This window comes from Caretta caretta, chromosome 1, assembly GCF_965140235.1.
Source record: "Caretta caretta isolate rCarCar2 chromosome 1, rCarCar1.hap1, whole genome shotgun sequence".
Taxonomy (NCBI): Eukaryota; Metazoa; Chordata; order Testudines; family Cheloniidae; genus Caretta; species Caretta caretta.
Window position 1 is genome coordinate 255,875,525 of NC_134206.1, and position 15,705 is coordinate 255,891,229.

At 39.8% G+C, this 15,705-nt stretch overlaps 1 protein-coding gene across 2 annotated transcripts in view; it reads left to right on the top strand.

Annotated features, from left to right (window-relative positions):
• ABTB3 (ankyrin repeat and BTB domain containing 3) overlaps positions 1-15,021 on the top strand; it is a 293,163-nt gene extending 278,142 nt beyond the window's left edge. For both annotated transcript variants that reach the window (XM_075123440.1, XM_048832361.2), the window contains 2 exons: positions 91-204; positions 3,541-15,021. In XM_075123440.1, coding sequence (XP_074979541.1) covers positions 91-204; positions 3,541-3,750 — 324 coding nt within the window. In that variant the 3' untranslated portion in view covers positions 3,751-15,021. The remainder of the gene's footprint in view (positions 1-90; positions 205-3,540) is intronic.
• Positions 15,022-15,705: the final 684 nt, after the last annotated feature.

The window sequence follows — 15,705 nt, forward strand, 5'->3', positions numbered from 1 at the left end:
TAATTATAAGTCTGTGTATAAATGTAATAAAATAGCAAGGAAATGATACTGTTTAATACGGTCCTAACACTTTTTTTATCTGCTGTTTAGCTTCTCTCTGCTGCTAAATTTTTCCAGCTTGAAGCTTTGCAACGACACTGTGAGATCATCTGTGCAAAAAGTATAAACACAGAAAACTGTGTGGATATTTACAACCATGCCAAGGTAAAACAATTGTACGTGTGTGTGTGCATGCATGTCTGTCTACCCCGACTGTGTGAAGTTCATCGCCAGGTGATAGGCAGTGATAAATGTATCACATGCTTGTGCAATTTGTCACATATCTATGACCTCATCATCTGTCCCTATAGGCCACTCTCTGGGACTTATTGTAACATTCCACATCCCTAAGCCATTTCAAACAGTTGCCTTTAAAAAAAAGTAATCTTGCCTTCCTTCCTCTTGCAAATGGGGATATTCCCACTAACATCACCCTCACTGGAGGTTCATGATGAGTAGTACTTGGCCTTAGTAGCTGACAGCTTTTCTGTATCTAAAAATGACACATTGTCAAAGTCTAATGTCTTACAACCCTGCAGGGATAGTAATGAGACTTTTATACCATTGGAGAGGAAAAATGCCCAGCTTCCCAGTTGAATCCAGGATTCCATAATCCTCCCAGTGGTCCTGAATTATAGGATATTAAAGCATGATGTTTTTAGACTTAGAAAAACTACTTTAGGTGTTTTACATTTTTTAGTTTTATTTTTTCCTCTCCTTTGGAGCATTGTATAGTGGAACTCACATTAACTAAGGCTTGGCAGGTGGAGGGATACAAAATAAAGTCCCAATAAAAATATGTTACAAGCATTCCTAAAATTATTTTTCTGTAACATGTGGCATGTACAAAAGAGCTAATGGTGTGGTGTGACCTAGGGATTTGATCAGCACTCGTTTGAGGTGATCCACAGGCCATTCCCAACTCCTGCTGATCAAATCTTTATTTCTCACAGTCATGTATTCCCAATATATAATGCTATGCATTTGATGTGCATAGGTATGCCATCAACTTTTGAAATAGGAAAACATTTCATTCCTGAAAATGAGTTATATATGAAGTGTATCTCAAGGCCTATCTTTTGTGATAGAAACAAATGAAGGAACAGAATAATCCTCCACCTTGAAAGGCACCTGATTTATTTCCCAGTTTGTGAGACAACTTCTGGATTTAGCAGGGGTTTTTAATTCTAGTTAAAAAGAATCATTTCAATTTGGATTTCAACTCTTGGGCCTTTTCTTCAAAAAGTGAGATAAACTACGCTGGATTTTTTATCTCTGTAGGCCCCAATTCAGCAGTTCACTTAAGCATGTGAGTAACCCCACTGAAGGCAAGGTTGGGCACATGCTGGATCTGGGCCCTAGTTCACTTCTGTGGGCCAGATCCAGCAAGTGCTCAATGCATGGAGCTGTCACTGAATTCTGCCAGTGGAAGGTGTGTCTATATGGCAGACTTATGAGACCAAGACCCTTCACTTCAGACTCGATGGTCTGTAAATTGTTAAATTGTTCACATTTCAATATTCAGTTCTTCTCACCCTGCTCAGAATGCAGGTTTTACAAGCAGCCTCTATTTCTTGTCTTCTGCTGGCATAGAGTGTCCCCAGATCACAGGTGCATTAGTTAACTCTGTGGCATGGGATAGTGTTATATTCTGAATATTCAGGTTTCAGAGGAACAGCCGTGTTAGTCTGTATTCGCAAAAAGAAAAGGAGTACTTGTGGCACCTTAGAGACTAACCAATTTATTTGAGCATGAGCTTTCGTGAGCTACAGCTCACTTCATCAGATGTTTACCGTGGAAACTGCGGTAAACATCTGATGAAGTGAGCTGTAGCTCACGAAAGCTCATGCTCAAATAAATTGGTTAGTCTCTAAGGTGCCACAAGTACTCCTTTTCTTTTTCTGAATATTCAGTTCATTTAGATGGTTGCTGAGGACTTTCTATTCCTGTGATTATAAAGGACCTTAGGAAGAAATGGTCATTTGATTAGCATAGCTTTCAAGTTTTCATTTTTACTCCAGGTTCTCTTTACTGTGTGCTCTCTCCAGAGAAAAGCCATGTGATTTGGCAAATTGCATTGGTGACACTGGTTGATTAGTTTCTACAAGGTACCAGTCATGCTTTCCATGCATACCCCAAACTTTCAGTGAGGTCAATAGGAGTTTTGAGAGTACACATAATAATACTCAGCACTTCCCCAACATGCCAGCTGGGAATCAGATTAATAATAAGAAAGAAAAGAGAAATATATTATTTCCTCACTGCAATGTACTGTACATTGAAATAGAGTAAGGATAACGGAAGGAGGAGTAAAGAAGAATGGAGTGAAATCTTAAGAGAACAGTAAATCCACCAAAGAAAATTAATCCAGTCTCTGATCCAGATCCTCAGATGGTGTAAATTAACACAACTCCCTGATTTCAATGAAGCTACTTCAGTTTACACCAGCTAAGCATCTGACCTTCCAGATCCAAAATAATGTTCTCCTTTAGAAAGCTCCTAACTTGCCCTGAACTGTCCCTTATTTTGGAGTCAACATTTGTGTCATCCACAGATTATGTTAATTTAGTGGTGGGCCTGTACTATGGACCCTACTTTCTAGACTCTGCAGAGTAAAGATCCCAAGGCTGAAGATAGGAAAAGCCATCTACAGTTCTGGGTTGCATAGGCCTCCCGGCAGCTCCATCCACTAGCATGTCCAAAGCTTTCCATTTGTTCTCAGAGCTCAAACACACCAGGAGTTTGCCCAGGCTGGTGGATCCATGGAGCACTTTTCTGTGTGCTTTGCAGAACACGCTCAGGGCCTAGTCCTTGACTGGAATGCTCAGGGCTACTACTTGCATAAACTCAGGATCAGGCCATTTGCTCACTACTTCTTATGAGGCAACTGCTACTTCCTGTGCTCTAGTGAATCACGTAGTGCTTGCTTACTCGCAAGCAAGATGGGATACACTGAGTGTAAAGGAATGTAGTGGTCCCAAAAACAACATACTTCACATGCAGCTATTTTCCAGCTGGAGGTATTTCACCCCAGGCCTAGAGTACATGTCTTTAAGCAGTTACTTCTGATGGTGGTGCCGGTCAGGTGTGTCATGCTTGGCAGGAATGCTGGGAGACAGTGTTGCTAGACCTGGCCTCTAGTAGATCTCCCCAAATCTACTGGTTTTGGTGGTGGAAACTTTGGGGCCAAATCCTGGCCCCAATGACATGCATGACACAAATCCCATTGATTTGTATGGGGCCTGAATTTCATCCTTGGAATTTTGCCTCCAAGGTGACCTTAGTTTATTGACGTAGTCTTAAGTCTGGAATTTGTCATTTGAAGCAAACAATGTGAAATATCACTTGACACACACATATATGTGGGTGTCAATGTTCCCGTCTGAAAAACGTAGCTAGTATAGTTTGTGTGCAGTTTGTTATCTTTACTTCTCATGAACAGTATTTATTAACCCATACCTATCAGAGTGATTACCTTTCTTTAATCCCCACTTTTTGTAGTTTCTCGGAGTCACAGAACTGTCCTCCTATTGTGAAGGCTACTTTCTAAAAAATATGATGGTCCTCATTGAAAATGAAGCTTTCAAACAGCTATTGTATGACAAGAATGGAGACACGTCTGGTCAGAATGTACTACAAGACTTACAGAGGACGTTGGCGACAAGGATTCAGTCAATTCATTTGTCTTCTTCAAAGGGCTCCGTTGTATAAAGTTCAGGAAGGAGATCGCGCTCAGAAAAGACACTGCGAGTTAAGGCTCCTGTTGCAGTTGCTTAAATTAACATACAAAATTCTACTTCACATTGGAATATTTTTTGTTGTTGTTGGCCAAAGGTGCTGCTTTTAAGCTGCAGCCTCACTTAGATGAGGGAATACTGAACGTATGGCTCCTACCCATTTTTGAGAAACAAGGATCTAGCACTATTCTGTGAATTACTGTTATGTTCAGTTCTGAACACAAAAGTGTGTGGTCTTGGAGCTAGTGCCAACAAAAGCCAGAACTCACCAATGAACAGCAGAAGCCTCTGCCTGAACAAAGATGCCATGGACCACTTAAACTGACAAATGGATTATTTAAGGTTATTTTGCTCCACCAAGTTATACATTTAAGAAGTGTACTGTACCTATCCCAGATTCCGTTCTATTGTGCATTTAAGAAACGTAAGATTTGTTAGTTGCTGTTTCATAAGGGTCAACTGTGTTAGAAAGTTGGTAAGACTGTTATAAATGAGGAAATATATTGGCAAATTTTTAGGGGTGGGAACTTTTTAAAATTGTTCATAACAAATGGGGTGGCCTTGTAGTTTAAAATCTATTTCTTAAGCTTAAAAATTAATTTTTGACAGAGTTGTGTTTGCGAATCTATGTAACACGTTTTGTTTTTTAAAGGCACACTGTGTAAATACTGTATACATATGAGCAGGTTTTGTTTGTATTCTTTCCCAAGGTGGTATAATCTTGCCTAAATGGTTATGGTTACACCAAAGAGGTACATTACCAAGACAATATCTATTACAGTAGTTGGGGAATAAAAATCTGCATGCTAATTGTGATTTGGGGTTAAAAACAATAACAAACTCAACATGCATTTGCATGGTAACTGTACCTGTGAAATGTTATGTTTGTGCTTTGTTTTGCCAAGACTGCTTGTCAAACTCCATTTGTGAAATTAGCATATTTACTTTTTTTTCTTGGTGCAAATGGTTCTCACAGAAACTTGTTGGAAGATGCTGATTTCTGTTTGTTACATGAAAGAGTTAATATCAGCCTTTATTCTAGTAACATGTCAATATTTCGCTACTGGCCAGAGATTGTGACTAAGGTAGACTTTTTAAAATTATTATTAAATATGTACTATAGAATAATTTCTTACTGTATCTTCAGAATGTATAGGTTATCTACAATGGAGGTGTGCAATGTCAGGGCTCAATTTATTTTGCAGCATACTGTTAGCAAGAGAGATCTGTTAAGTGGCACAATTTTCCTGACCTCTTGTATTTGATGATACCTTTCATGAATCGGTTGATTTAAAACATAGGGAAGACCTCAGTAAAGAGTAGGAGAAAGGCGCTACCTTTTCAGTGGCAAAATTACATGTATTTCTTTTCTAGCATGCTTTTTGAAACTGTGCCCGGTTCACAGATTTTTAGAAGCTTTAATTTGACAGTGCATGATAACTTCTTGGTCTTTTGTTAGAATATTTATGTCCGGTGCTATTTCATGTTTATAGCTTTTGGAATGCTCAGAAAACACAGTCTTTGCATTAGTTATCACCATGATAGGAAACTGTTTTATTGTTCTGATCTGTAAATCCTCCTGTATGCTTGATCATTTTAAAGCCTATACAATATCTGCAACAAATTACAAAATTGTCTCAACTACCATTAATGTCTCAGAGACACAGCATGTCAGCCTAACAATGAATTACCAGACAATTTGTTTCTGCATATGGTATGCCATATAAGATGTTGTCTAGAACATTTAGCTACTGGCGACTTACTTTTCTGTGAATGTTGCAATGCTAAAGAAGCAAGAACCTGATAAATGCAATTGCAACTCTTGGGGGTGCTTATATTATAGTTTGGTGTGCTTCCTCACTCCTTGAAACCCATTATTCCATATTGGTGACAATCTACATATAAAAACAAATCTCACCCAGCAGCTTAATGTTAACTTCTCTGAATATAAAATTATAATGCTCCAGATTTTCACCCTGTAATCATGTAGGCCAAATTTTACCCTCAGGTACCCACAGAGCTCCCACTAAAGTCATCAGGCATTGCAGACTTGTATCCACAAGCAGAATTTTTCTCAGTGGGAAATAAAAACACAGGTATAAATTCAGCGAGGCAATCTGGTGTCTAACAGAATGATAACCACTGCTTATGTAGCAATGACTTCAGGGCATACATTAATAGCAGTCCAGGGCATTGGTAATGGGATATAGAGCCCTCTACCCCTGGGTTACTCATTGGAATATTGATGTTGACTGATGTCACCAGCACAGAAATCCACCACAATAGATGTAACTTCCTTTGGCAGTGTCAGCAAAAAAAAAATGAAAGACTGGATGGGGAAGGGAGACTTCTCTCCTGTCTCACCCTGAGAACTGGCTCCTCTAGGTTAGGACTGAGATGCATAGGATGGGCTGTGTTGGTAAGCTTGAAGTGTCACCGACTTTGTGGTATCTGTTCTGCGGCTAAACAGAGGACTTCACTTGCTTGATCTGTAGTACATCTTTCATGAGCATACATTCACTCGCAGTATCCTGTTAGGAACAAAGGGACAAATTCTCCCTTCACTCTGTACCCAGGGCTTACCATAGACTAAAAGGGAATTGTGTGAGCATGCAAGGCAAAATTAGACCCAAAACTAGTTGCAGCAAAGCATACCTGCCTCTGAACAAACGCATTCCCTTTGCTTCTTCAGGGGCTCATTAATCTGGAACACTGAGCACGATCTAATGCTTGGTGTTCTAGTGCATAAGCCTTCAGATTTAATTTACGCTACCGTGGGATTTGCTTTGCTGGTCTCAACTAAACATGAGCAGGAGAACAAGATTATAGAAGTCTATGGGATCAAAAATGCTCCTGAAAGAGGATTCTGGCTATTGATTGATGCAGCAGTGTCTATTGCTATTAAAGCTATTGTTAATGGATACATTAGAGTACATTGGATGATTAATGGTTTGCATACACTGGTGGAAAAGCTCATGGGAGGGCTTATTAGGGCAGCAAAAACTGCATGGTTTCCATCACGGAGTTTCCTCCATGTCCTTCAATTGGAGGCAGAGTTCCCAGACTCAAATAAGCAGGGGGTACAGACCTGGGGTCCCATTGAGCTCCACAATGCACAGATTCTGGAGTCCCTCTAAGTGCTTGAGCCGCACCTAACCGGACCAGAACTGCTATCGTTCCATTTCAGTAGAAGCCTCTATGATGAATTTCATCCAAAAAATACTTAGAATGTGACCATGATGCCTATAAGACAGCATATCCATGCAGCAATGAGGCCTATAAGACAGCATATCCATGCAGCAATGAGGCCTATAAGACGGCATATCCATACAGCAATCGTTATTGTAGTGGTACATAGCAGCATCCTTTAGAAAGTGCTGTTATTTCAGGAAACAAAAGCCTCTGTTCAGTAATCTCTGTACCGATTGCAATACTTCATCCATTTTGGGGGAAGAATTCCCTCAATCCTCCCAACCCAAGGAATTTCAGATGGTTGGGTGTACTGGAAATTCTTTTTAAAACCCTTAGAAAAAGTGTATATACATTTTTCAATCATAACTCGCACTCCCCCTTCCCTCTGCACAACGATCTAGGGCTTTTTTTTTTCCCATCTAGGTTTTTATAAAGTCTCCCGTCACTGTTGGTATCTGGGCATCTACAGGCACTTTGACCTTTCTCTGTTGCAAGTCCTACCTTCTCCTTCTCTAGAAGAGACACAATCTCCTCTTAGCTCCCTTAATTGCCCCACAGTCCCCAGAACACACCCATCTTGCCTAATCTGTTGCCAGCTCCTGCACTCTCCCTGTTCTAGAACCAGACTGGTTCCCTCCCTGACCCTGGCAGATATTATCTCAACTAACCCAGCTCTCCCCTATGGTTCATTGCCCCATAGTCAGCTTGAGAACTGGCAGAGGAGGTGGGCTGGTGGAAACATATGATAGGAAAGTTTTGGGGCATCAGGGAACAAGGTTAGTACTCTTTTTCAGGGAAAACTCCAGAACCACCTCCCCATTACTCAAATCCTCCCTGTTCCACAGATTGGAGACCATTCCTCACCCCTCCCATCTTTTAGAAACAGATGGCTTCCAAATGTTTTCTACTCTAGAAAATGGCCAGTTTCCTAAGGGAACCTTTCTCAAGGTTAAAACTTTGCATGCAAGTTCTTGGCTCACAAGTGAATTGATTGGGCAAAGTATATAAATGTATATATTCCAAGTGGTGCATGTGGAATTAGTGGAAAACCTCCCACCGGCACTATCAGTAGCTGCTCTGCTAAGTTTCCACCTGCCACTTTGTAAACTGACACGGTTCATGTGGAAGATCCACTGACCGTTGGCTTCATACCAAAAATTGTACTAGTCCCTTTTGGATGCATTACAGTGTGTGGTGTGATAGGGAGTTTTTCTGGAACCTCCAGTTCTGTGCCAAAATGTACTGTGGTTTGATGTTTGAAGATTTTTTTTTTCCAGTGATTTCAGCTCCTACTGAAATGAGCTACATTTCAATGGTGCAGTAGTGAGAGAGAGAGAGAGAGAGAGAGCTGGCCTTTTCTTCAAAAACAAAAATCAAATTAAGGGCCCACAGTCCTGCACACAACACCAAGGGAAGTCAATTGGGACCTTTTTGTCAGTGTGTTACTGACATACGTACAGCTGTCATTAAAGTGAACGCACTTAAATTTATATACAATACTGAGATTCAAGGTTGGGCTCAAGCCATTTCCCTATATTATTCACCACAGGCCAAATGCTGAGGTGTGCATAGTACCTGCAGCTTCCATTGAAATCAATGCAAGTTGTAGATACTCCGAGTCCCTCAGGAGTTAGCTCTATATTAATAATAATATTTACATAGGACCAGATCCTGAAGTCTGTATGCATCAAAGCTGGTACTGAAATCAGTTGGTGTTCTGCATGAATAAGGGTGGATTAAAAACTGAATAAGAACTTTGGGATTTGGCCCATGGTGTCTTTCATCTGAGAATTTCAAAATGCTTTACAAACATTACCGGCCTGATCTTGCTGCTCTTACTCCTGCTTAATACCTTATCCCAGAAATAGTCCCATTGACATTAATAGGACGAAGGATGGAGTGTGGTATTAAGCAAGGAGAGGGAGGGTGTCTGCATCTAGCCTTTAATAAACATCACAATGTCTCTGTGAGGGAGATAGTTATTATATCCATCTAACATGCTGGTAACTCGAGACATAAGCAGGTTAAGCGATTTGCCCAACTCAGTGTGAAATCTAGAGTTTTGCCCTGCTGATATCGGCTATTGTAACCATTCGTGGGGAGCTGTATTCTCATTTCTAATATGCATGCACTCCTCCCATTGACTGGATAGTTGAGCTCTAGCAAATGTTAACTTTTCTATGTCAGTATAAATGTCTGCATTGCATCTGAGAGAGTGAATTTGTCTGAACACCTTTGGCTGGTGGCTGACCTTGGCCATTCAACTTCCCATTGTTGCTGCTGCTGTGTTTTCATTAAAACTTCGATTACCTTTCCCACTCACTGCGGTTATAGATGAGTTTTTCTTATCACATTTCTGAAGCAAACAAAGAAAACAACCTGACATATCAAAGCAGAAACAATTCATGTTTAAAAATAAGGCAAGTTAGAAAACAGGGACGCTCAGCCATACAAGGATGTGACCTTTATAAAACAGTCACATTAGAAAACAGCGCATTCTTTAAATGGTCAACTTCAACAAGATATCATGTGGGCCACAGCCATAACACCAGTCAGGGATGGCTTAGTGATCTAAGATTCAAATTAACTAGAATCCTTCATGCCACATAATCAAATCCCAGCAGCATTGACTGACCCTTTCATCACCCTATGGTGGATAAATTCAGTACCATCTAGTTTACTATTTGGGGGGGAAGCGGTATCGTTCAGGTGAGACCTTATAAAATCTGGTCCTCTCCACTCTACATGACCTTTAAACAGCACATACATAGCACTTCAAGTGGAGGGATTTGCCCCATTATCCTTAATTGAAAGTTCCCCTTCCCCTGTACTTGTGCAGTGAGCTGTGTGCCAGTTGGATGCTGCCCCGTGCCCCTGTGGTGGCTGGGTTTCAATGTTGCTGTAGGGCTCTAAATCATGAAGCGCTTTGAGAGTCTTCAGAATGAACAGTGCTACATAAAAGTAAAATAATTCATCCTGTCAGAGAGCCCAAGCTAAGTACGGTCAAGGCTGGCTAGACCTCCAGTAAAACATGTGCTTCAGAAGGCAGTGCTGGTGTGTCAGAAAGTGGCTTTTCCCCTCTTGAGTCCCTGAACCAATGCCCTAGCGTGGTATTTGGGAGCACTGTGCTCTGGGTGGTGACATCTTTCAGATGAGTCAGAAAGCTGAGGTCCTGACCCCTTGTGGTCATTAAAGAACTGCTGGCACATTACACAAGAGTAGGTTAGAGTTGTCGACCTCAGGGTCTTGGCCAAACTCCAATTTAGTAATTATATTGTGCCTACCAAAATTCCTCTTGTGTATTTCAAGTAGGTATATTATTCACTTCCTGTCCTAAATTTCTGTGTACTGTTGAAGCGTGCTGTTGTAAGCACCTGCCTTTCACCCTAGCATTTGCTTGTATGTCAGTAGTAGATGAAGAAATTTGTGTGTGAGAGAGAATTATGCATATCATAAATAAGTCAAACTCCCACCCTATGTTGTATGGGTGCAACTACACAGCAAAGTACGATACTCTCCTAGTGCTCTTTTCAGCACTGCGTGGAGGGCCTGGCTAATGTGTCTCCTGGTACTTTACGGACCAAGGTGATGTAGTCGGGACCCATGCTCCCCTCTATACTGTGTCCTGCATCACACAATAGAGAGGTCTGGATCCTGCTAGTTTTAGAGCAGCATTATGGTGTTCTGAAAAGAGTTCCTTCAGCCTCTTTGCACTAATGAGACTGGCTATCCTTCAGTCCAGCTCATCTGCAAGCCTTCCCTTGTAATATCACCTGCACAGAATGAGTCTACTCAGAGCAAGATCTTGACTCTGTAAAGCATTTTAGGACCCTCTGGGACAAAAGATGCTTTATAAAATGAGATATTCTGTATCTGAACAGTTCATGTTCTGCATCTTCTGTTTTTTACATGTGAAATGTTTTTGTTTTTTTATTTGTGTGTGTGTGTGAGAGAGAGAGAGAGAGAGATGGACAGTATATAAATTTACTGTATATCTTGTGAGATGTGAAATCATGTCTGTAAAGAGGTCTCTTGTTAATGTCAGTCAGCCTTCCCCGATGCTAAGGGTTCGGCAGTATGCATTAGTGAATTGAATAGCTAAACCTCCACTTGCCCAAAAGGGCTTACCTTTGTACATAGATTAGCATTTTTAACATTTGATATAAGATCATTGAAAGTAATTTGTAATTTAGATGAGGGGGATATGGGCATTCTAGAAAAAAATACCAATTCAAATTATAGTGTGGGGCCATTCATAAAACAAACCAAAAGGCTTGGTGCAACACCCATTGAAGTCCAGTAGATTGGGCCCCATTTTTTAGCTCTTATTCAGACATTAAACAATTTGCCATGAATCTGCTATATGTGAATCTGAAGTGTAGATCATGTTGCACCTAAGCAGAAAAGCAAAATGCATGTTTGTAATTGGGTACCAGTGTCTATGTGCTTAAGTAGGGAAAGATACCTCCCCATCCATCTCCATCTCTGAGGACCTGTCATTGTGTTCTTCTGTTTACCTCAGAAAATAACAGATGAAAGAATCCCAGCACCAATGCTTTGGTGACACAGAAGAGCTAGCACTAAACATGAGACATGCTTGCTAGCTTCCTTCATCCTTGTCCAAGTCTATCAGTTATCTCTTTCAGATTTCAGTAAAAGTTATATTTATAAAGTTATTAGGGAAAAATGAAAACCAGAGAGAAAGCCATGATGGAAAAAATTGCTACCAAGAATAAAACAGAACTGTAGCGTGAAGACTTCAGATTACAAAATCTGCAGCAAACCCTTCCTGCTGAAAAAAGACAGCTTTTCGCTGTCATCTTGTAAAACTAATGATGGTTTGATTACTTGTTGGAGCTTTTTTATTAGTATTATTATTTCTGTATCTAGCACAGGAAGCTCTTATATGCCATCTCTCAATGAGGTTTCTATGGAAAAGGTTTCTTTATTGGGAAACAAAAATCACACAACCAGATAATACTATCCAGAGCACAAGGAAGTGATGTCCTACTTTATGCAACCATCATTTAAGTACTGGCTTTTGGGTTTATATAAGTGTTCTAGTTATTTTAAAATGAACAATATAGCTGGAACATTTGTTTGCCCTTCTCATTGTCCATTTAAGCTTGTACAAACTGCACAATAGTAAAAGCCACTGCACAGAAAATAGGGGAATTGTGGATGATTTGAAGGATTAAGCAATAGTTTAGCTCAATGGGTAAAATTTTTGAAAGGGCCTGGTGATTTAGGAGCTGAAGGCCATTTTTCAAAAGAGACTTAGGAGTCTACCTCTTATTGGAAGTCATTGGGACTTAGGCACTTTTGAAAAATCTTCCCCAATATCAAAACTATTCAGATGTTAATATTATGAAGCAAGCTGTCTACACCCAGGAAATTAAAGGTTAAGGAGAATAATCTACTTTTAACTCACGCCGTATTTAATATGAGATACCAGCCTTAATTTTAAATGTAGCCACTTTTGTCTAACTGTGTCACAACCTGAATTCTGCTTTAAAATATTTTTATTTAATTTCCTTGTTTTCTTTTTTAAAAAAAAGTTTAAAAAGAAGGTTTGTCTTTCAGCATAATGTGTTCAGTCTGCTAGATCTTTATGTGCTCAATCATATAATGAGATCCTTAGCACGTTATCAGTGCTAAAATGTCTTAGGAAAATTTCTGAAAACATGTTCACTGAGTGCACCTTAGAATATTTTAACCCCCGATCTCTGATGATAAGTCTTTTAAAATCTCCAGTGAGATGAGGATTCATGTCTTGCCAAATGTCATTTTGTAAATCCAGTGTTAACATTGTACAAACACAAACCAGCATTTGAAACCAGCAAGGATTTTTTTTTCTTTAATCTGGTTAGCCAGCTCTTCTTTTCAAGTGTAAAATAATTTGCTTTTAGTTTGCGACTATGTATGCAAAGCTTCTGCGTGACTTGTTATAACCAAGTTAAAAAATGGGAAGCTGGGTTTAGAGAGAAATTTAACTGCAGTAGTGCAAAAGGTACGCTTATTTTAGGGCCTGAGCTAACTCCCACTCACAGCAATAGGAATCCTTCCATTGACTTCAGTGGGAGTTGGATCAGGCCTAAAGCAGTTTGTCGTAGCCTTTTTGATACCAGGGACTGGCTTGCTGCCTTCCTAAACTGTGTCATGGAGATCTCAGGGACCGGAGCCAGCCCATGGACTGGTCATTGAGAAACACTGTGCTAAAGGATATAATCTCCTCTCTCCCCATATTCAGATCTGTGGTTGGTATCAGTGAGAGGCTCCCATAAGGACTGAAGGGAAAATATGCCCTGAAGGCCCAATCCTATTGTCCTTGTGCATATTGTCCCAAATTCAGCAAAGGCACTTAATTAAGCATGTGCTTAACGTGTGTGACTTTAAGCATCCCTTCCCAGCAAAATACTTAAGCATTTGTTGGTTTCAATGGTACTTAAGCATGTGTTTAAAATTAAAGTGAAGCACATACTTAAGAGTTTTGCTAAACAGAGATGGGATTACTCATGTACTTAAGTGCCCTGGTGATTCAGGGCATTCAAACTTCCAGTGATTTCGCTGGAAGCATCACGTGACGCGTTTACAGGCTGCAGAATCAGGCTCAAGTGTGGGGGTGAAGCATTTTTATGAATTGGACCTGCCTGAGAAAACAATGGCAATTTTAATTTCAGGAGCTGACATTCCATTAACATCCGTTTAGCTGGTAGGGTTAATATGTAATATTTACTATAATTACATTTCATCTTTTTTTAAAAAAATCCCTCTCTTTGAGGCAGCACCTGAGTCCAGCAAGTATGAAATAATGCCAAAGAACTTTAAATACTTGCCCATATGGCCAAACCCTGCTAACTTGCCCAAACAGAAGTAGTCCCATCAAAATTAAGGAGAGCATGATTTGGCCCATGGACTGTACAAATTTACTGATGTGTGAACACAAGTCCCAATTCAGTTCAGTAAAACTGATTACTTCCTGGAAAAAAACACATCCTCCCAATTCACCCTGGTTGTAAATGAATTGAAGTCAAAGGAGTTATAGCAGAGAAGAATTTAGCTCGCTGGATGCCATCCAGTATGTAGGCAAAACTCCCAGTGAAGTCAGTAGGTGTTTTCCTTTGTAAGGACTGCATAATTGGGGCCACATAATGAACTATATTTATCAGACAGACAGACCATTCTTGTGTAAACGCTGTTGGTAGCTTTGTGCGAAGGCCAAAAGAAACAAAACAAAATCAAACTTCATGGGAACACACCAGAGAATAATAAACTTGCACCTTGATAGAATAGCTTTATTTGTGTATATTGTATGTAAATTTCAAACCAGAGAATACATGCCATTCACTGTACATATCTGGTTACTTGGCTGGCAGTGCTGTGCACTGCTGTTTAGGAGCTCCAGGTTCTTTAGTCTTGGGTTTCCAACTTTAAAGGTTGCTGGAGACCAAGACCTTGGGGCCAGTCAAAAATAGGAGGAATGGAGTGATAGCCACCCACTACAAATGTGGTGAAGACTATGGATCAGGACTGAGGTTAGCTTTGGAGAAGGTTGCTTGCCCACACTCCTGGCCAGCGGATAAGTCCCTCCTTCATAGTCATGTACAGTAGAAGGGAAGTTATTGAGTTTCTGGTGGTCCACATGGGTGGAGTATACTCAAAATCCTATTTGAACCAGTCTTTAATAGGGACCTGGTGTGGTAAGAAGGAACCCATGATTTAATGTAACACAAAAAGGACCACAACAAAACAGTGTGTATATACCTATCTATCTCCTAATGTCTCTGTATTGAATGGATTTGATAATTTGTAAAAAAAAAAAAAAAAAAAAAACAACTGATTGCTCATGTTGTGTTACTGCTTTGAATTTCTTTGCATGAACTCTGGCATATAATTCTTTAAGGAAAAAAATATATATATATATTATAGCCTGCAAAATATTCTTGTTGGACAGCCATGTTTTGTGCAAATTGTATATTATTGTTGTGAGCAATATTGGAATATGAACTTTTATTAGTTGTTGGCATTAAAATATGTTTTCATTGATAGTAAATTTGTCATATTATTTTTGGGTGTTATGTAACATGGACTTCCATATTTAGGTGTGAGCACAACTACCGAAAGGGCCATTTTCAGTGCAGTGAAAATATCACCAACTTTCACTAAACAGGCCGGTATGCAAATCACATTCATTTTAATGCACGTTACAAGCTTATTTATTCATGCCAATTGATAGGCCTATACTTTTGTAGGCTCGCTATAGCAATGCTTGACTTCATCTTTGAAAAGATCATGCTGTTAGCCCCTTTTCATAAAGATGGAACTAAAGCCCCAATCCAGAAAAGCATATGTTTAATTTTAAGCACCTGAGTAGGCCCCTTAACCTCAGTGAGACCACTTGCATGCTTAAAGTTAAGTATCTGCTTAAATGCTTTGCTGGATCAGGCGCTAAAAAAAATCCAGTTTTCTCTTGCCCTTGGATAGTCAATGCTTTATTTTTAGCTTTTCGGGCAGCACATTTTCCAGTGTCGGGGCCTGTGGAAAGTGAAATATTAATACGGCTTTATGAGAGCTACAGCAACTATCTAGTCATTTGGCACTTGACGTTTATAGCTTTTAGGTGGCTTGTAAACACCATAAATAGCAATTTGCTCTAGGTTTACTTCTGCGAAATGTGTTCCATTTTGATTTAAAATGTTTAAAGTTAATACATTGACTGCCTTTTTTGTACATTTGT